Below are 20320 nucleotides of genomic sequence, written 5' to 3'. Positions count from 1 at the left end.
TATAAACTAGATAACTAATAAGGACCTACTGTATAGCACAGGGAACTCTTCTCAGTACTCTGTAATGACCTATATGGGAAAATAATCTAAAAAAGAGTGGATATGTATTTATATATAACTGATTCATTTTGCTGTACAGCAGAAAATAACGCAACATTGTAAATCAGCTATACTCCAATAACAATTTTAAGAAGAAGAGTTTGGGGCACACGCTTAGACGAGCAGTGTGAGAATATGCTTTGCTCTCTTTAAATTAGTGACTCCATCTGGTCTAGGAGATCTCAAATTAAGATGCATAAAGTCTGCGAGGTCCTTCGAATGTCACACACAGTGCTATGAGTGTGCACAGCTTTCTAGGGAAGGAACCCAAAGCTGCCATAGTTTCTCCAACATGAAGAACCACTGATCTTGTTTTGTTTAATGAACTTAAATTTTCAGAGAAAACAAGTAAGTGATACTATTTGGGGGAAATCTTTCAAAGGATGCGTTGAATATGCAGCTAATTATTTTCAAGCCACATTCACCTCTGAGACAGTGGTGGTGCTGAGTGGTGTCCTCTGCTTGGGAGCTGTTCTCGTTCTGCACCAGCATCTGGGCAGCCGACCCTGCATCCCCGCGTCCTCAGCATCTGTGTGTCACGTGGGAGTTCACTGTTCATGCTGCTCTGAGGGGCTGTCCTTCCTCTTTCTTCTTTCCTTTGGTTCAGAGCTACTCACGGGCCCAGAGAGAGAGTTAACCGTACTGTCAAAATGAGAGGATGTTTTGGGTAGTGTGGCCTGCAGACCTGCTAAAAACAGACGTCTTTCTATATTACAGCTCATATTTTATCAATATTTTATCGTTTCTTCGATCTTTTTCTTTAATATTTTACCATTTTTTTCTTTTTCTGCGTCTGGCTAATTAAATGATGAAATCTTACTTACGGGAAGACTTGCTCATTTGGAGACATTGGACTGTGTGGAGGTACTTGCCCTCCTTCATCTAAACCCGTCAGGGATCTGTTCACCTGGAGTACTGTGCGTGGTTACATGCTGGGCTGATGTTTAGTAAATACTGAAATGGTGGTTCTCGCAGCAGGACTAATTTCTTTCAGAATTTTAGAAATTAGAAAACCTTTTTCTTGAGGTTGTGAAATCCTGAGAAGAGAAACCTTAAGTTACCAATCACATTTGCTGTAAGGCTTTCATTAATCTCCAAGTGGTCGTGGTTTTTATTTCTGATGCTTTTGGTTTTTGTTTTTAATTGTTATTACATCTTAAATAGAAATATGAGCTTATAGATCAGTGACTTTACTGCCATTTGTCACTGTCATTTTTTGTTTCCTGTTTTTTCCTTCAGTGTTTACTTTGCGGATGGCACTAAGTTGCCCTTAGCATTTTCCAGTAAAACTTAACAAATGATGTTGGTTTTTATAGGAAATGGCCTTGTTTAAGGAAGTGAAGTCTCTCCAGCTTATCCCATCTTACCTGGTCCAGCCATTAAAAGCCAACTCCTCGGCTCACCTGGCCATGAGCCAGATGGCACTGCTGGCCCGCCTGCTGCAGGACCTGGGCACGGAGGGCATGGGCTTCACCGTGGACAGCGTGATGCAGGTAAGCGCCCCAGGGTGGCCGCCGCAGCCTGGGCCCCGAGCTGGTGGCCGGAGCATGGCAAGCGTCTGGCCGGTGTTGGCTGCGTGCGGAGGTGGGGGGCGATTTCGGAACGTCGCCGCTTTCTCTGACACATGAGGGTGCTGGAGTCGCGCTGCCGGTTGCGCCGTGGCATCGGGGCGTGAGCCGTGCAGAGCCGTGTCCCCAGGGAAGCAAGCTCTGCAAGCAGTGACGCTGCGTCGTAGCGGGTGGCAGGTCTGTGGAAGGAGGTGCATGCTTTGTGCTCTGGACAACCCCATGAGCCCCAGAAGTGCACACTGATTGTGTCTGTTCACTTGGAGCCCCGGGACTGCCTCCTGAGTGTGGGTCAGTGTCCCCTGTCCTGCCCTGTGTCACGTGGCCACTGTCTGTCCTGCCTCCACGTCAGTTTCCTTGTTCCCCAGCACAGGCCAGAAGCCGGCCCCACGTGCTTACATCCTTGTTAGGGCCACGCCCACTTCAGGATCCCAGCATAAGCTTTGGCCCAGTAAGCTGTGCTGCCATCACAGATGCGCACTCTCCAGGGCAGTGACACAGCAGAGGCTCACTGCTGTCCCTTGTGGCCGGTGCCGTCTGTGGGGACAGAGGCCGCTCTGCTCTGTGGGCACTCGGGGGCTCCGTCTCCTCCCGGTGTGATGCCACGGCTTCATACGTGACCTCCGAGGTCACTGAACGGAGGAGGGTGACTAGAGGTTGTGAGTGGAGGTGTCCACGGGCCGAGCCACTCTCAGACATTTCCATCCACTGAGGCGGCCCCATCCTCACTGCAGGGCCCAGGAGGCGTGTACAGCTGTGCCCCAAGGAAGTGGGGAAACTGGGTTGGTGAGCACGTCCCCCTGTGCTGGTCCGTCTCCATGCGGTGGGCTTGATCCAGACAGAGAGTTTAAGAAGGAGGAGAAATGAGTAGAAGTTGGAGGTGGGGGTGAGGCTTTAATTGAAGGAGCCAAGCCCCCAGGCAGCCGATGGAATGGGGCTGCAATGCACGCTCAGACAGCTCGGCCCAGAGCTGGGCAGCGGCCAGCCAGCCTCTCGACAGGAGGGTGTCGGCTCAAAGCCCAGAGTGGATGGGGAGGTTTGAGAGGCGAACAGGAAGTATGAGATGCTGCCCTTGACCTCTGAGCAGGGAAACCGACCAGGAAACGTCACAGGTCAGTTTACTGCATGATGCCAAGGACCCCAGGATCGCCATGGCCCAAAGTCCAGCATGAAACCAGCTGGCACAATTCCCGAGCCCGCAGCACCTTCTGCTTCACCTGGGGACACGGAGGAGGAGGGGCCCCAGATTTGAGGGCCTGCAGGGATGCCGGGGGCGACTTGGTGATGGACTCGCAGGGAGGGAAAGACTCGCGGAAGGTGGCAGACGGGAGGGAGTGCAGACAGGTGAGCTGGAGAGGCAGGAGGTGATCATCCCGGGGGGTGCTCACGGTCAGAACTTCTCGAGCTGGTGCGGGGGTTGGGAAGGACAAGGTCTGGGGTAAAACCTGAGTGTGTGGCAGGCGGAGACACGGGAAGTGAGGAAGCCCAGCCAGGGAGGGGCCGGCGCCCAAAGGACCAGGATGGGGCATGGGTTTACTACACGTGGGAACGTCGGGGCATTGTGTTGTGTTCCGATGACACTAAAGCGCTTAAAATGGATGTAGTGGATTGTTTGCCTACTTCAAGGTCATGCACAGATCTTGAAAAAGGAACGTTGAATAAGAAGAAATAAAGTGTCAGAATGATAAGCACAGTGAATCATTTATAATGTCAAACAAAAATCCTATGTGTACACACACACACACATGCACACGGCACGTACACTGTGCAGCAAGTGAAGACGTCTGGGGGGCGTGTGCCCTCCAGCTTCAGGACGCTGATGCCTCTGAGGGGGGAGGGGCGTGGGAGGGGCCAGGGGGCCAGGGAGACTTCCAAGGGGACTTGCACCGTAGTCCTAGGGTTCTGTTTCTTAGAAAGAGCTGAAGCAAACACGGCAAAAATGATAAACGTTGGTTAATCTAGATGGTGGATGCATGAAGTTTATTATATTTCCTCTTTATGATTGAAATATTTTCTCATACTTAATACGAAGTTTCTGGGGGGATGTAACTTTCGAAATGCTATTTAATACCTGAAGTAGGAGAAAGCAAAACACTAATAATTGTACATACAACATGAGTTCAGCTGCACATGTAAAGTAAAGGAAGTGAGGAAAACTCTGTATCTTAATAGCTGGAAGTCTGTGGACGTAGTCTTCTGTGTTTTTCAAATGTCCGTGACGTCCCTATGTTTCTTTTATGCCAGAAGAAATAAACGTGGCTATCTCGCGAGCCAGTAACAAGAGCACGCCCCGACCCTGTGCTTAGTTCGCAGTGCGGGCCCTGGAGCACCGGGAGCAGAAGGTGCGCGAGGCGGCGGTGGGGCTGGTCCTGGGCCTGTACGCGCAGCACCGGGCGCGGGTCCTGGAGCGCCTCCCTCCCGAGGAGTGCGCCGCCCGCCGGAGCGTCCTCTACAGGACGCTTTTTGAGGGATTTGCTACGATAGACGGCCGACCTACAGATGCTGAAGTTAGGGTACGTTAACTTCCCTGAAGGTATGACCTGGTCCCAGGTTTAAGAAGTGACTTGGTACGTGAGTAAACTGACACATGGTTCACGGGGCTGTGGGGACGGGAAACACAGCACACGGAGGGCACTGGTCCCTGAGCCCACATCCTGGCTCTTCCACTTTGTCTGTGTGGGGATGATGATGGCTGGGAGGACACCTGCAGTTTCTATCAACAGGAAACATTTAACACAACACTGTTAATCAACTATACCCCAATATAAAATTTTAAAAAATTTTTTTAATTCAAAAAAAGAAAAACCACCAGTAAACATGTATTAGACGAATCTGGTGGATTTTCTTTTAATCCTAGCTATAGTATTAGTCTTAATGACGATTATAATACATAAGAAACATAATTTATATGCTATAACTTATCACTCAATTTCCAACGCTACCCTAAGAATCAATTCTAATGGAAAATCATTTCATACCAGGCACAGAAAAGAGCGGCTACAGAAGAAGCAGAAAAACAGAAGAAAGACGAGATTAAAGCTTTACAAGGGCAGTTGGCGGCACTGAAGGAGATGCAGGCTGACGTCCAGGTTGGCAAGGTTCACTGTCTTTCACCATCATGCTCTCGGTCGAAATCCTGTGACCGTTTATTTCCTTACGTAGACGCACAGCATGCTTGGTTTGCTTTTCGTGGGATTCTCCAAATGGGTATCTTTATTCTTTGTTGTTTTTTAAATTAGTTTAGGGGTAAATAAAAGGAATCCTCCACTGAATCATCTGCATGCTCTTCATTCTCCCGGGGGATGAAGTGCGCTGCTGGCCCAGCTGTGTTTAGAGAGGACGCTTGGGGCTGCAGGAGCTGGCGGGAAGGGGAGTGGGTAGAGGGACAGAAGTCCTCTCCGCAGCTTCTCGCCTCCTTCAGAGGCAAAGGAGGAAAAGAAGCTTGAATATGAAGATCTGATTTCCGTGCATTAAACAAGGAAGGTTTGGGGCAAATGCTCCGCATCAAGAAGCACTGAGTCCTAGTGCGCAGGGGGCATCAGATGGTGTTTGGTTGTATGAAACGTGTCCCTTCTGAAGGGCCCTGCCTCCGTGATTTAAATTTGTGCCATCGCTCTGGTTTTTGTGATTAAGTTCCTTAAGTTGATAGTAAAAGGGAGAGGGCGTGGGCGCATAAGGCCGGCTGTGAGGGTGGGTGGGTCTCCTGGGAAGTGCTCTGACCACTGCTTTTTAGAAAAAGAATAAGTGACTAAAAATGGCAAAAAAGAAAGAAAATACGACCAAATGTATGTCGAAGTGCCTGTGACAGAAAGTGACAGTGACGTTTCCGCTGGACGCTGGCGTGTCAGAATGCCTGTGAGAAGAGCGGGAAAGCAGCCACCGAGGAACAGAAGAGAGGAGGCAGGGGACCGGCGGGGCAGCACAGGAGCAGTGCCCGGCCTGGGGGCTGCCGAGGTCACCAGGCTGTGCGTCCCCGCAGCGTCTGTGGTGCAGGGCATGGAGGCCTGTCCTCCGGCTCCTCTTCATCCTTCAGTGTTTGTTGAGCGCCTGCACTGGGCCAGCCCTGCCCTGGGCTCCAGAGATGCGGCAGGAACAAGGGCCGCTGCTCCAGGAGGAGAGACCACACGGCACGGCCGCTCGGGAGGGTGGGTGCCGGCCAGCTGTCCTTGTCCTGAGATGATCACTGAAGCTATCTCGCAGGAGGATGACAGAATCTTTTTTTCTATTTTTTATTATTGTAAAATATACATAACATGAGATTTACCATTTTAACCATTTTTAAGTGTACGGTTCTGTGCCATTGAGGACATTCACATCGTTGTGTAGCCGCCACCACCATCCAGCTCCAAAACTTGTGAGAACGGCAGAATATTTTTAAATCACCTGATTGCTCACGAGTTTTAGGAAAAGATTTTTAAATTACCGATCAGTTGTCTAATCTGTTCAAAGCATAGATTAAGGTAGATTTTACAACTAAAATTTAACTTTTGGCATTGTTCATTTGTTTCCCTGCAAGATATACAAACCCATCTCTCATTAATAAGAATTGTTTTTGATGCCCAACATCCATTTGTGTAAGTTTGCTTTGTTTAGTCGGTAGGTGTATAAATCACGTGAACCCCATTTGCAAGTTTAATATCAGTCTGTCAAGTGCTTCCCCGGTCCTAAAATTGTATTCTCGTGTGTTTTTTGTATTCAGAGCTTGGGTTGGAGAGAAGTTCCTATCGTGTAAGCTTTGATTTTGTACAAACACAGTAGACAGTGTCTATGTAATGCATCACTTAATGCTGTGGATAGGGGACCAGCTCGTCCCTGTCCTCCCGTGAAACTGCAAGTCCCAGACGCCCCTCCCCACCAGTGGCCAGCAGCCCAGGCCACGCGGGTCTGGCAGGCTCAGGTGGGGCAGACTGGCCAGTGCAGGGAGGAAAGCTTGGTGACAGGAGGAGCCCCCGGCAGGCCCCTGAGCAGGAGGAGAGCTGGGTGGAGAGGGGCAGGTTCCCGCCGTGGACACACAGGGCCCCACATCTGTCCTTCCTCCAGTCAGCAGTGTGCGCCCCCGGCTGTCACCTCCCACAGGGGGGACGCCCAGCAGCCAAGACCCATGAGGCAGATGCGCGGTGCGTGAGGGTGTGGTGCCCGCTCAGGGGAAGAGGAAGCCAGAGGAGGGAGGCGGCCAGCTGACGCCGCCTGACACCGCGTGACACCGCGTGACACTGCGTGGCGGGGCCCCCGGGGCAGCAGTGCCGTGGCCTGTGGAGCCTCCGGGGGTCCCTTTACAGGGGCAGTAACGGGCCGCCCTGGCCACTGTGCTGGCAGGTGCTGGGAAGGGCAGGCTGCTGGGGTGCTGAAGCAGAGCCCGCGGGGCTCACTGATGGGTCGGGGACAGGCCACACCTGGAAAGGGAGGGAGGGGTGGGGGCCGCCGGGGTCCCCAGGCTTCGTGCCCCGAATACCTGGAAGGCTGGCGGTTCTGGGCTCTGCGCCAGAGGCTGCGAGGGGCGCGCTGAGGGGGAGCCTGTGAGCGGGGCGGGGGGAGTTTGGTCTGGTTAAGTCACATTTAAGTGACGTTAAGACCCAAGTACATGCTGGGTAGCAGAGAGGCCCAGGTGATGGCACAAACGTTTGGGTCATGAGCACAGAGATGGGTGTCCAGCCTGGGACCTGGGTGAAAGCACCGTCAGGGTCTGTACGGACAAACGGGGGGCAGGTTGAGTCCTGGAGGGGGCGGGGGGGGGCGCCCTGGGAGCCAGACTAAGAAGAGCCTGGAGGAGACAGGTGAGGAGTCACGTGCTGCCGGGAGCCCATGGTGCGTCCTTCGGGCGGGCAGACACTGATGATGGGCAGACGACCCAGAGGGGGTGCAGGTGGCCTTGATGAAGAGTTGTTTCCATGGAGATGGGGGGGGCAGGAGCCCGAGGGAGGGGCTGTGGAGGGCAGGACGGAGGAGACTGCTGCCCACGATTGAGAAGGCGACTCTTTCAAACAAGTGTGTTGTTTGCGGATGGAGATTCTACCACACAGCCTAAGGTCATGCCTCCAGGATCACAGTAGACCCTGGGTAGACTCTCACTCGCGCTGCAGCCATTTGTCCCTGATCTTTCTGTTCTTCTGTTTCAGGAAAAAGAGAGTGAAACTGCAAAGGCCAAGAATCAGGGTACGTAGAACGCACATCATGAAAGCTCTGCGTAGAAACCACTTTTATTCACGCGGCGAATGTCTGCATCTCCGACGCTTCAGGGCTGAATGCAAAGTACTACCTTTATGAACTTGTAGCTTTTAAACTGTATTTCCCATCAAACTGGTTACTAAAACTTTGAAAATAGTTTTCTACAAAAGGTTATTTAAATAGCTTTCTTTTTAATTTCTTTAGACACTCAAGGAAGGAAAGCGGCCCCACCTAATGTTCCAGAAATTCCAGATAATCACTATTTAGATAAGTGAGTAAAGTTGTCTCTAATCCACTGTAGAATAAGTAGAGGGACTAACCACATAAAGATGCTGTCAAATAAATATATTCTCCCTGGTACATTAGGATTAGGTGAACTAATTGGCTCTTTTCAGTGATTCTGAAAGCTAGGAAGTTGCCCTCTAAACCAGGCAGCATCCGCTGTGAGTCAGGGTACCCTTTCCTCTCTTCCCCGACAGAAATGAGCAGGCTGTTCGTCAAAAGTCCCATTACAGGCCCCAAATTTTTTTTAATGTTTTATGGAAGTATAGTTGATTTACAGTGTGTTAATTTCTGCTGTACAGCAGAGTGACTCAGTTATACACATATATGTTCTTTTTCATATTCTTTTCCATTGTGGTTTATCACAGGATATTGAATATGGTCAGGCTCAAATTTTATAGCAGCAAAATGCTTTCTCCTGTGCTGTGGCTGAGACAAATCTACAAGGAATTTAAGGGAAATGTCTTGGTCTGATCTTTTCTTGTGATTTAAAATATCCTTTCTGCTTGATGACGCTGACAGAGTTAGAATTCTAAGGGATCTTAAGCTACTTTATCTCAAACCCCTATGTGGTAAAGACTCTTTTTCGCGCCCTTTGATAGAGGAGCTACCCAACCCCTCCTGAGGCCCCTCGGTGAGGGGCAGCCATGCCTGCGGGTCAAGCTGAAGCCCACTCAGTGGGTCCAGGACGGTGGCCGCAGGCTGGGCATGGGGGGCGTCACAAAGCTCCCCGGGAGCCGGCAGAATGGGGATGGCTAAACCGGGTCTGTGCCTCATTTCTTACCTTTCTGTTTTGTTTCAGTTTATGCATTTTTTGTGGGGAGAGGAGCGACTCCTTCACAGAAGAAGGCCTGGATCTCCATTACTGGAAGGACTGCCTTATGCTGACGAGATGTGACTACTGCAAACAGGTCAGGTGCTGGCGCGGGTGGGCCAGACCCAGGCAGGCGAGCTGGACACGCCGCTCCCGAAGGCCGAATCACAAAAATGTCCCAAATCGTAGCATTTTCAGAGGAAACGTTATGGGGAAAGTTTTGTTGGGGTCGATTTTTCTTACTTTATTATTAAAGTGTAACACATACATATAAATGTATACAAGTCATAGGTGTTACAGCTCCTGAATTATCGCAAGGTAAACAAATCCATGTAACCGCCCCCAGGCCATGTACCCCAAGGTACCCCACCCTCCGCTCCAGGGTCGTCACTGTCCTCATTTCTGTTTCTTGCTCTGTGAGTTTTACTGAAGTGGAATCATACGCAACGTTTGGGGTTTGCTTTACAGTATTGCATTGTTTGAATGTACCGCAATTTATCGGTCCTCTCTACTGCGTCTGGGTTTGGGCTGAGACTGGTAGGAATAGCGCTGCTACAGACACCCCTGTGTAATCTTCCGCACGTGTGGACGCACTTTTTTGGGTGCGCACCTCGTAGGATGGCTGGGTGGGCTCGCGTCCAGCTGCAGGGCCAGTGTGAGCAGCGCTCCTGGTGTCCAGGCGGGAGCCACTCCCCGCCCTCGCCAGCCTCGCAGTTGCCACCTGCCACGCGCCCGTCACGCTATCCTGACGATGCTGGGCTGGAGCGCTGTCCCCCGCTGGCCTCTCGCTGCCCTCTTTCGCGAAGCACTTCTAGTTTCTCGCCCATCTTGTGAATTGGGTGCCAGTCCCACTCTTGCTGACGTGTAGTCATTCTTGACACACCCGGATGTGCGTCCTTCGCCACTTGAGTGTGTGGTGTCCACTCTGTGTCTGGCCTTTTCACTGACGAGCAGGAGCTTTTCATTTTAATGTTGTCCACCCTACTGATCCGTCTTAGGGTTAACGCTTGGGCGTCCTGTTGAAGGGGTCCTCGCGCACCCCAGGTGTTCATCTTTCCTCTATGCAGCCGGCCCTGCTTTAGACAGAGGAGGGGGAACCAGAAGGGGAGTGACCCTCTCTCCTGTCCTGGGGGCTCTCAGGCCTGCAGGGGCGGGGTGGGCGGGGTGGGCGGGCCCCACCCTCTGAGCAGCTCCCCCCCACCCCCTGGCTGGCGGTGTGGACCACCCCAGCTGGCGTGGCCTGACTCCTCTGGCAGCAAGCGAGAGTCTGCGGCGTGAAGCTCTAGGGTGTGTACAAGCCCCTCCTGGCAAAGAGGTCACAGTGGTGAAAGGGTCTCTTCTTGTGACCCGTTTCCGGGCACGTTCTTAGAAATGGCCGGGAGCCGGATTGAACCCAAGGCCACGTAGACCCCTGAGCTCTTCAGAGTACAGGTCAGGGTTAGTGTTGTGGGTGAACCGTCGCTTCCCGTCCCCACTTAGCCGTGGCCTCTGGGTGCTCCTGAGGTAGCACGGCAAGCAGGATGTGAGGCCTCCAGCCACGTGTACGTGACTGCGGAGGTAACAGGCGTGCGCCTCCCTTCCCGAGCGGCGCTGGCGGGACAGGAAGCGCGCGCTCGTGCAGGGGCCGGGGCCGCGCACACCTCGGGGCGCTCAGCCGTGTGACGCGTCCCGGCGTGGCTTCCAGGTGGTGGAGATTTGCAGCCTGACGGAGCACCTGCTGACGGAGTGTGACAAAAAGGACGGCTTTGGGGAGTGCTACCGCTGCAGCGAGGCCGTTTTAAAGGAAGAGCTGCCCAGACACATAAAAACGAGAGAATGCAACCGTGAGTGGCCCCGCGGCCCCCGAGACCCTCGCGCCGTCCCCGGGAGGCCCGGCTAGGGGGGTCGGGGGGCAGAGCCCGCGTCCGCCGGTGCCCCTGCCCGCCCTGTTCCTCTGCGCCCCCATTCACGCCCCACAGGAGTAACTAGATCTTGTCTCATTGAAACCGTTTCAGCTGCCAAAGCGGAGAAGCTGGCGAACCGATGTCCTCTGTGCCACGAGAACTTCCCCCCCGGAGAAGAGGTGAGGGGCTGACGCGGGGGCGACCTGGCCGCGTGGAGGGATGACGACAAGGCTGTGTCGCCGCGGGACCAGCCGCGGAGACGGCGGGCGTCGGGTGGAGGCTGGCCCCCGGGGTGGGGTGAGGCTCTGTCTCAGGGTTCCTGCGCTCCCTGCCCGGCACGCCTGCGGCATCTCCCGGGAAGGGGGAGCGTCTCGGCTCTTTGGGACGGAAGCGTGAAGTGGTTTCACTTTTTCCAGGCTTGGCTTTCATCTCCACGTTGGGGCCTAGACTGGCCTCCTGGCCAGATTCTGTAACGCTCTGGTCCCTTATGATGAATAAAGCCGAGCCCCGTCCAAGTTGGAAATCCTACCTCGTGTCCGGTGCCCAGCGCTCCGCCCGCCCCCAGCGTGAGCCATGCGGGTGACACAGCGGGCCTAGTTGGGGGGCGCCAGGGTCTCCTCTCTTCCACGTGCCCGGTCCTCTGGTGTTGGCCCACTCGCTCCGGCTCACACGATGCCGGCGCTGTCCTGCGTGCTGAGCTCCCGTGGGGCCCAGCAGGCCCAGCCTCTCCTGCCCTGAGCCCCTCAGCCGCGGCCACCTGCAGTCCACCCACTGCGTCCACTGCGGGGTCCCTTGTCCCAGCCCTGGGGCTGTGGTGCCGACAGGATGGCTCAGACCCCGCGACGCCCCGCCGTGCCAGACGGTGGGCCCGGCCGCCCAGGTGCTCCCTCAGCGCCCCGGCCATCCGGCCGTCCAGGGCTCATCCTCTCTCCCTCTCAGAAAACGCCACACACGTAACAAAGACAAGCACGGGAACCGCGTGCACCCTCACGGGCCGCGTGTGGGGAAGACACGGGGAAGGTTTAGGTCTCTTCCATCGTTGACTGGTTTTCAGAACAGCAAGTTGGGTCCCCAGCATCTTCCAGTGGTGGCTTATTTGCTTGTTGGATCTTAGCACCATCAGGAACTCACGGCTTTAAACTGTCTGCCGTGTTCAGCTGTTGGCATCTCTGTGCTTAGTGGTGCGTGGACGAGCCGATCTCTGGCCAGCAGAGCCTCTGCAGACGGGCTCCTGGCGCTGCCGGTGGCCCAGGGGACTCAGAGCCTCCTGGCCGTCGTAACAAGGTGCCCCACTGAGCCTTCCATTCCTGGTTCCCTGTAGTGGAAATGACGTTCCAGGACCCCCTCGGGTGCCTCAGATGCTCCTCGCTCCTGGTTCGGTACCATTCTGGGCCTCTTTGCGGACAGAGCCAGGGAAAACGTTGAGATAAATCCATCAAAAGTTCATGGTGACATTCCTGATTCGGAGTCTGAGCTGTAATGGTTTCTTGAACCTCTTGTGTCTCACGTCTGTGTGTCCTTCCTTCCCTCCCAAGAATCAGTGCCCACAGCCCCCAGAGATGCCCGTCGGACCGTCACAGAGTGTGCGTTGCTCGGACCCACGTTCCCCGTGGGGGGCGCTCAGAGCAGCGGTGCAGGCGCTGTGGTCAGGGAGATGCTGCTGGACGTCACGCTGTCCCAGCTCTTCGTGTCCCTCCCGTGCCTCCCTCTGGAGACATGGGGCAAGCATCTCTGCTTCACGGTCACGGGAGTTGCTCCACTTGCTTGTGTCACCAGTTGTTAACAATTCAGCCTCATTGTTTCAGTCTGTGTTCAAGTCCTAGGGGTTTTCAAAATCAAGCTCTACAATTACATGAGATACTTAGATGGTTCCAAAGTCTGTCAAATGAGACTTATTCAGGGAAGATCCGACAGAAGCTGCTGCCCTGCCCACCATCCCTCCTCTTACAGAACGAGGGGCTTTTTATGGTTTATCCATTTGTCTTAAATATGAACTGCTCTCAACTGCCCACACTTCTTCTCTCTCCCTGTGTATTTTTAGAATTTAGGAGCCTTTGAGCTTTTGTTGTCGTTGTCACCTTTGCACTGTTACTGTCGTACGTGACCAGCCCCTGCTTCTGGAGACCAGTCGGCTCCTGCTCTGAGCAGCGCGACAGTGGCAGCGGCCCCCTTCCCTTCCTGCCCTACCCCCAAGTCCCCCAGCGCCTGCCTTGCGGGGATGGCGTCTGACTCACAGGCAACTGCAAAGAGGCATCAGCACACTTGTGCTGCTTTGCCTCTGCGTTCTCCGTGCTTTCTTAACGTCTCACCACCCGCCGAGCAGCTTAAACACCCGTTACTCTATCACAGTTTCTGTGGGTCAGAAGTCCAGGCACGACCTGGCTGGGCCCTCCGCTTGCGGTCTCCCGGGGCTGCGCTCGAGCTGTCAGCCGGGCTGCGCTCTCATCCATGCCTCGGCAGGGAAAGCAGCCACTTCCTGGCCCATCGCAGGTGCTGGCAGAATGCTTTTCTTCATCATTGTAGGACCGAGGGCCCTGCTTCCTTGCTGGCTGTCCAGCAGGGCCACCCTCAGGCCCTGCACCCTGTGCCCCTGGACCATCGCACATTTGCGCATCCTGTGCCCCTGGACCGTCGCACATTTGCACACCCTGTGCCCCTGGACCGCCGCACATTTGCACACCCTGTGCCCCTGGACCGCCGCACATTTGCACACCCTGTGCCCCTGGACCGCCGCACATTTGCGCACCCTGTGCCCCTGGACCGTCGCACATTTGCGCACCCTGTGCCCCTGGACCGCCGCACATTTGCGCACCCTGTGCCCCTGGACCGCCGCACATTTGCACACCCTGTGCCCCTGGACCGCCGCACATTTGCACACCCTGTGCCCCTGGACCGCCGCACATTTGCACACCCTGTGCCCCTGGACCGCCGCACATTTGCACACCCTGTGCCCCTGGACCGTCGCACATTTGCGCACCCTGTGCCCCTGGACCGTCGCACATTTGCGCACCCTGTGCCCCTGGACCGCCGCACATTTGCACACCCTGTGCCCCTGGACCGCCGCACATTTGCGCACCCTGTGCCCCTGGACCGCCGCACATTTGCGCACCCTGTGCCCCTGGACCACCACACATTTGCACACCCTGTGCCCCTGGACCGTTGCACATTTGCGCATCCTGTGCCCCTGGACCGTCGCACATTTGCGCACCCTGCATGACAGCGGTCTTGGCGTGTTTGCTCAGCGGTGATGAGAACTGGGAGGGGTGAGAAGTGCAGGCAGCATCTCAAGATACGTGGGTGCTCCAGCGGTGCACTCAGCCCAGGGGGCTCCGAGGCGGGACGCGCACACAGCTCAGGACCCGCTCCCGCAGCCGCAGCGCGTCGCCACCTCTGGCTCGGTCGTCTCAGCAGCCCCTCCAGTGGCCTGGTTCCCACTCCACGTGCCTCTCGTTTCAGGCGTGGAAGGCCCACCTCATGGGCCCCGCGGGCTGCACGGTGAACCTGCGCCGGACGCATGTGCTGCGCAAGGCGCCCACGCTGCCGCCAGGTAAGCATCCGCCCTGGCCTCGGCCCCGTCCCTGGGTCCCGAACAAGTAGGGCGATCGTGTCGTCGGCACCAGCTCTGGCCGAAGCCCCTCCACGTGGCCCTGCTTCCCCAGGCTCCGCGGTGGCACTCACAGAGTCGACAAACCAAACCGCGGGTGTTCGCGGGCACACCCCGGGTCTCGGTGTCCCTCCACGCCGTGGATGCCAGTGTCCAGAAACAGGAGGTTCAGTAGGAGACCCATAGATGTCGCCACGACCTGACTTCTGAACCAGTTTTGGCTACTTTCTGTAGGATTTAGAATGCCTTACAGAAAAGTGTTATTTTTCATTAGAAAATTATTCTTGACCTTGGATACACAACTTTATTTTGGGGCCCTGTGATCAACAAGAACATGAGGAAATGTCTCGTGCTCATTCAGCGCCAGGCATGGGCAGGGGCTGCACCCCTCACACACGCACACACACACACACACACACACACCCGTGAGTGAGGACCAGAGGTGCTGGGAGAGCCGCCCCGGCCTCCTAGCCAGGTAACCGGCCCCGGTCACATGGCTGCTGGTCTTTCATTTCGGGAGCTAACTGTTTGAAACTAAAAATTAGGTAAGCGGCTCAGTTCTTCCCTCTGAACGTGCGTCAGGCTTCTCCTCTGGCTCTTTCTTCTTCCTCTCCTGCCGTCACATGTGCATCCTCGAGGGTGGCCCGCCCAGCCCCCTCTCGCATCTGCCAGCCCAGCCCGGCCACCTGTGGGCTTGGTGACCAGGAGCGTCCCAGCCCCTCGTGCTCAGATCCTCTCCGTGTCTGGCGACCCCGGGCCACTTGTACTGTCACCGCGGCTTTGCACCCTGGCTCACATTTGTCCCCCGTGCTCTGTGTGTCTGCGTGTCCACTGCAGGTAAAGGCCCAGCCGCAACCAAATCAGGGACCTCGGGATCCAAGGTCGGAAGCAAGATCCCCACCCCCAAGGGGGGCCTGAGTAAAAGCTCTGGCAGGACGTACACAAAGCGGTGACACAACCCCCCATCTGCTCCCTCGTCTCCAAAGGGACCGAGCAGCTTCCCTAACCGTGGACGTGTCACCTCAAAGCATCTCTAGACGTGGCAACCCCCGCTCCGCCCCTGCTGCCCCCAGGCTCCTGGCTGCGCCCGTCCTGACCGTGGCCCCTGCGTCCGGAGTGAGGCCCTGATCTCCCCGTGGCTCCGGCTCGCAGGTCTCCGCCCTCCGGGGCCCGGGGTCCACAGAAGGGGATGGTTCTGTTGGAGGAGCAGCACCGGCGGCCCGTGCGGAGGGACTGGCTGAGCGCAGCACCCTCTCTCCGCAGCTGCTTGGAGTGATTTCCATAAAGTCCTTGCTCTAAACCTCTTGCATGTGGGTCTCTCTCAGCCGTGGTGGAAGGTCTGCAGGGCTCGCCAGGCCGGGGGATGGGACGGGATGGGGGGGCCAGTCACCCTGTGCCCCTCCTCCCCAGGGTAGGGTGGCCGTCAGCCTGCAAAGCCTGCACGTCCACGGCAGCATGAAGTAAGGTCAAGGTCAAGAAGTTAAGGTCCCGGCCCGGCCCCGTCGGCTCTCACCTGCCAGATGCTCGGAGCGCAGCCCACCTGACCGCCCCCATCGGCGCCCACACCAGGCGGAGTGGAGGTTAATGCTGGCGGCTCCACGTGAGGCCCTTCCTTGGGGGGCTTCAAGTTCTTTACACGCATGAAGCCCTAGAAAAATATGAGACGACATTCCCCAATGATCCTGCGCTCACCTGAGCAGGTATGTCCGTCGAAATAGCCCTTTCCTAAACCCCTGGGGCAGGCAGAGCAACTCCCACTCTGTGTAACGTTCAGAGGAGCCTCCGAGCCTCTGCTCAGCCCGTCGTCCTGTCCCGCTCGGATCCTCATGGGAATTGCAACTGTATGTTCACTTTTCTCAAACACTTTGTATGATACTTTCAACACCAAAAACCACTTAAAATGATGAAACCAAACCTCAGAATCCAGTCTCCTGACCAGCCCCCAACCAACCCTCCCGGCCCGTGGCAGTGGCTCACCTGGCTTCAGAGCCCGGTGGCTGTAGGGGAAGCCAGTGTCCGTCCAGAACGTGCTTGGAAAGGCCGCCTTCTCGTCCACGCCTGTGGTCCCCGGGTGCCCAGCCCACTAGGGGCCAAAAGAAGATGTCCCTCCCCGCCCCATCCGGCCCCATGCCCAGGGTGTGCTTTCCTCCTGAGCATGATACAGGCAGGCTTCCAGGATGACGCCTAGAAATGCATGGGATTGATGAAATTTGTACTACACCGTTAGTGTAAGAATATTTTTAATTCCCAACCATGTAAAATAACAAAATATATATTTAAAAACTAATAGCTATTTGAGCAATGTGCTCCCTGGGTATGTTAGTGACCGTGAATTTGTACTAGTCGATCAATTTCCATTTTTGGTAGGCTAATGCTTTCTCATATGGTTGACTCAAAATACTGAGCCGGAATAAGAGTGACCAAGAGAATTACCTTCAAAAATATACTCTATAAAAAATGTAAAAGTATGGGGGGAGAAATAACATAAAACTTTACTAGAGAGAGCAGAGTACAGATGCCAAGATAATTATAAAATGATCCTTCCTGGTTTCAAAAAGGTGTTGCCATGGTCTCTTACCCATTGCTGAAGTACAGATAAAACACTTCTTTAAACAGAACAATGAGAAAAGTTAACCAAGAAATTATTCTTTTCTCTCCAATCAAAACTTTTAAGAAATATACAGTTAATGTTTTCTATGTATTGTAACATAAAGAAGATATTTGTAAAATTACTTAATTTTTAGTGATTGACAAACAAAACTGAGTGTATTTAAAACAGATCAGCCTTGCTGGTTACAGAAGAATCATGTGTTTCTGTTCAGATGATTCCTGGCAGTGATCAGTGGCTATTAAAATCTTTACAGAGTTATATACTACTGAGGAACCAAGAATAAAGGACAAAAAACTAAAAAGGAACTATAAGCTCCCTTGGCCAATCATAAATATCTAAACTTGGAACAGTAATTAATTGAAATTTCACTCATGAATATGTTGTGGATACTTAACAATATTTATTTCTATTATTTTCATATTTCAAAATATTCTAATTTAAAAGAATTGTATCTATAAATTTGGCATTAGAGTACAAGTGTAAATACTTTTAATGAAAATTTGCAACTTTTTAATGTTTTGACATAGTTTTCTATTTGTCTTTATTTCAGGTACCAAAATTATAAAATATCTAAGTAATATATTTTTGTTGTTGTTTGAGGGCTTAGGGGTTAATTCACCCTGAGTATATGAATATAATAAAAAGATTACTAAATGTTTTGTCACTTTTATTTTAAAATTATAATTAAAAAACAATCAGTAAGTTACATTTCCTTTCGTAAACATGCAGGTGTAGCTCAGCCCTGAAACGCCAGGGAATTGCTGAGATTTGCTTAGAAAGGGGCAGCGGGTATTAAGTTGCCAGGAGAGAGTGTGGTTCCTAAAATAAGTTATTTGTGGGTTTACTCCTGAAGAAGCTAAAAGATTTTAAGCTACATATAGATTAGAGAAAGTTCTTTACCAATTTTATCCCATGGAATAAAATGAGAATATTTTATAAATGCTCCAATTGTGCCCATCAGAGGTTTATACTTTATAGTCTCTTCCTGTGTTTTTTATCCCTTTTGAAAGAGGGCATTTTTACCAGCCAACAAAGCTCTTTTGCTTTTCAAATAAGTAAAAATACAGTATTTTCTCTGTTGATTTGTAGAGTGGTTTTAAGCTTTTATTACCTTTGATGGTTTTATAATTGTTTCCATTTTGAAGTTATAGTTTTTTCCTTTATATATGTATACATATATATATATATATATACACACACACACACATATAAACTTAAAACTTAGCATTACAGTTTAAACAGCAAATTTACTTATCTTACTTTGGTAGGTGGGGTGTGTGCGTGAGTGTGTGCTCTGGAGAACGTGGGAGGAAAGAGCTCGCTGTCCAAAGGGAAGAGTGTGATTCCATCTGCTAGTGTCAGACACCCCGAGAGATTTCAGTGCGCTACTTTCAACTAGGTGTTCGTTCGTGTCATTGCTTATTTGCTCTTAAAAACTAGCCCAGTGCTAAACAAGAGCCTGCTGGAGCAGCGTGTGCCCCGAATCCTCGGAGCGCTGGGGTCTCCGCCCACCCTGCTGCCACCAGGGGCAGGAAAGCCCTGGGCAGGGGCTGAGCCTCTCGGATCTGGGGTCGGGGTTTGGGGCGGTGACCCCCGGAGCCGCTGCTGCAGGGCGGACGGGAGCAATTCAGTGGAGCGCCCCTTGCCCCCACGTGCGTGTTCTGGAAGGGTCAGAGGACCTGCAGGGTAGCTGGTCCTACCCTCCACTGCGGGCAGGGAAACTGGCTCAGAGCCCAAGCCCTCACCACTGGAAGGCAGCGTGCCCAGATGTGAACCCTGTGCTCTGCGCCTCTATCCACCCTGCGGTGAGGGTTGCCGGGAGCAGGTTCGGGGTACTGGAATCCGCTTGTCTCTGCCTCGGTTTCCCCACCCCCACCCCCGACACCGGAACGGAGCTGAGGGGGAGGTGCTGAGCCTGGTTCCCGGCACAGATGCCCTCTTCGCGCCTGCGCCCAAGCACAGAGCAGTTCCGCCCGGGCAGTCTCCACCCCTTCATCTCAGGCGGGGAAGGTGATGAGCCTGCAGGGGTGGGGGGAGACGGAAGGTGTGGCGCGGCCACCTGCCCGGCTGGCCTCAAAATCTCCCCAGCTTCCTTCTGGCCTCTGAGGTCCCCAGGGGTGCCTCCCAGTGGGGGGGGGGGGAGGAGCCAGCCTCAGGAGGAAGGACACCCCCCCTTCTCCTCCCTCCCCCCCCAGTCTCTGAGCTCTCAAGTGCAGGGGAGTCGTGCAGCCCCCTCCCCATCAAGAGATGTCCCAGCAGGGAAAGCGGGGAAGAGAGTGAGGTCAGACTCTGAGCAGCAGGGTGGGTGCCCTTGTGAGCAGGAGTCCTGGGGCCTAGCTCATCCCTAAAGCCCCCTTTCATGGCCCTCGTCCTGAAGGTTGAGGACTCCCCAGGAGTGACCTAGCGCCGCCTCCACACCGGTCACCTGGCCACCCCTTCTTGGTGCCTCCCAGTGTCCCGGGACCAGTCCTGGCAATGGAGGGGAGCAGTGTCCTGCTGAAGGTGGGGGTCATTGCTGGAACCACTGCTAGGGTTCTAGATGGAGATCTCTCTCCCCCCACGGGGTAAGGAGACAACGCTTGGGAATGCTGTTTACCAAATTCAGGGATCCTAAATCAAATCACCCCGGAGGCTGGGACAGTGGCCGGAGGGCAAGCACTGCCAGGTGTCCAGGGCCTCCAGCTCCCAGCCTCAGCCTGGGTGGAGACACGGTCGGGGACCAGGGTGGGGACAGCGATGGGGACTGGGGCAGGGAAGGGGATGGAGGGGGTCTGGATGGACCGGCTGCACCCTGCAGGCCGACCAAGCAGCTCGGCACAGCTGGAGAAGAGACGGCGGTGGCACTGGGGTCTGGCCGCGCTGTCTGCAGTATCAACCTTGGCTGTCTTCACAGACTCAGCACGCAGGTATGTATCCCCAGACAAAAGAATCTTGAGTTTGACGTATCTGTAAGCTGTGCACGTGGAATCATACCGTGTGTATCTCTGTGTGATTTGCTTTCGTCCCTCCCCATCATGACCCTGACTGTCCGTCAGTCATGCTGCTGGGTGCAGCTCAGACACGTTCTCCATGTGGTCATCCACTTGAAGAAACGTCTCACAATCTATTTATCCATTCTCCTGTTGATGGTCATTGGTTGTTTCCTGTGCTGGCTACTATAAAACTATTACTACTCTCATAGCCTGTCAAGATGATGTGTGTTAGCATGAGCTGCTGGACAGCGGCCCAGAAATCTACCACGAGAAACTAAGCAAGCAAGACAACACCCAGGTCCCAGGAACCGAAAGCCACTGATAT

The 20320-nt window shown here is 54.0% G+C and overlaps 1 protein-coding gene across 4 annotated transcripts in view; it reads left to right on the top strand.

The window, feature by feature from the left end:
- CEP104 (centrosomal protein 104) overlaps positions 1-17616 on the top strand; it is a 52594-nt gene extending 34978 nt beyond the window's left edge. Inside the window, exons 9-18 of one of the 4 annotated variants that reach the window (XM_007166217.2) lie at positions 1416-1592; positions 3971-4177; positions 4646-4753; positions 7781-7817; positions 8034-8100; positions 8914-9022; positions 10610-10748; positions 10920-10987; positions 14265-14355; positions 15250-17616. In XM_007166217.2, the coding sequence (XP_007166279.2) occupies positions 1416-1592; positions 3971-4177; positions 4646-4753; positions 7781-7817; positions 8034-8100; positions 8914-9022; positions 10610-10748; positions 10920-10987; positions 14265-14355; positions 15250-15365 (1119 nt within the window). In that variant the 3' untranslated portion in view covers positions 15366-17616. Of the gene's footprint in view, positions 1-1415; positions 1593-3970; positions 4178-4645; positions 4754-7780; positions 7818-8033; positions 8101-8913; positions 9023-10609; positions 10749-10919; positions 10988-14264; positions 14356-15249 lie in introns of those variants that run through there. The other 3 variants (XM_057554597.1, XM_057554592.1, XM_057554600.1) reach the window with 3 other exon arrangements.
- The last annotated feature ends 2704 nt before the right edge of the window (positions 17617-20320 follow it).

This window comes from Balaenoptera acutorostrata, chromosome 1 (assembly GCF_949987535.1).
Source record: "Balaenoptera acutorostrata chromosome 1, mBalAcu1.1, whole genome shotgun sequence".
Taxonomy (NCBI): domain Eukaryota; kingdom Metazoa; phylum Chordata; class Mammalia; order Artiodactyla; family Balaenopteridae; genus Balaenoptera; species Balaenoptera acutorostrata.
Note: the sequence above shows the minus strand (reverse complement) of the source record. Positions and strands in the feature narration are given on the sequence as shown.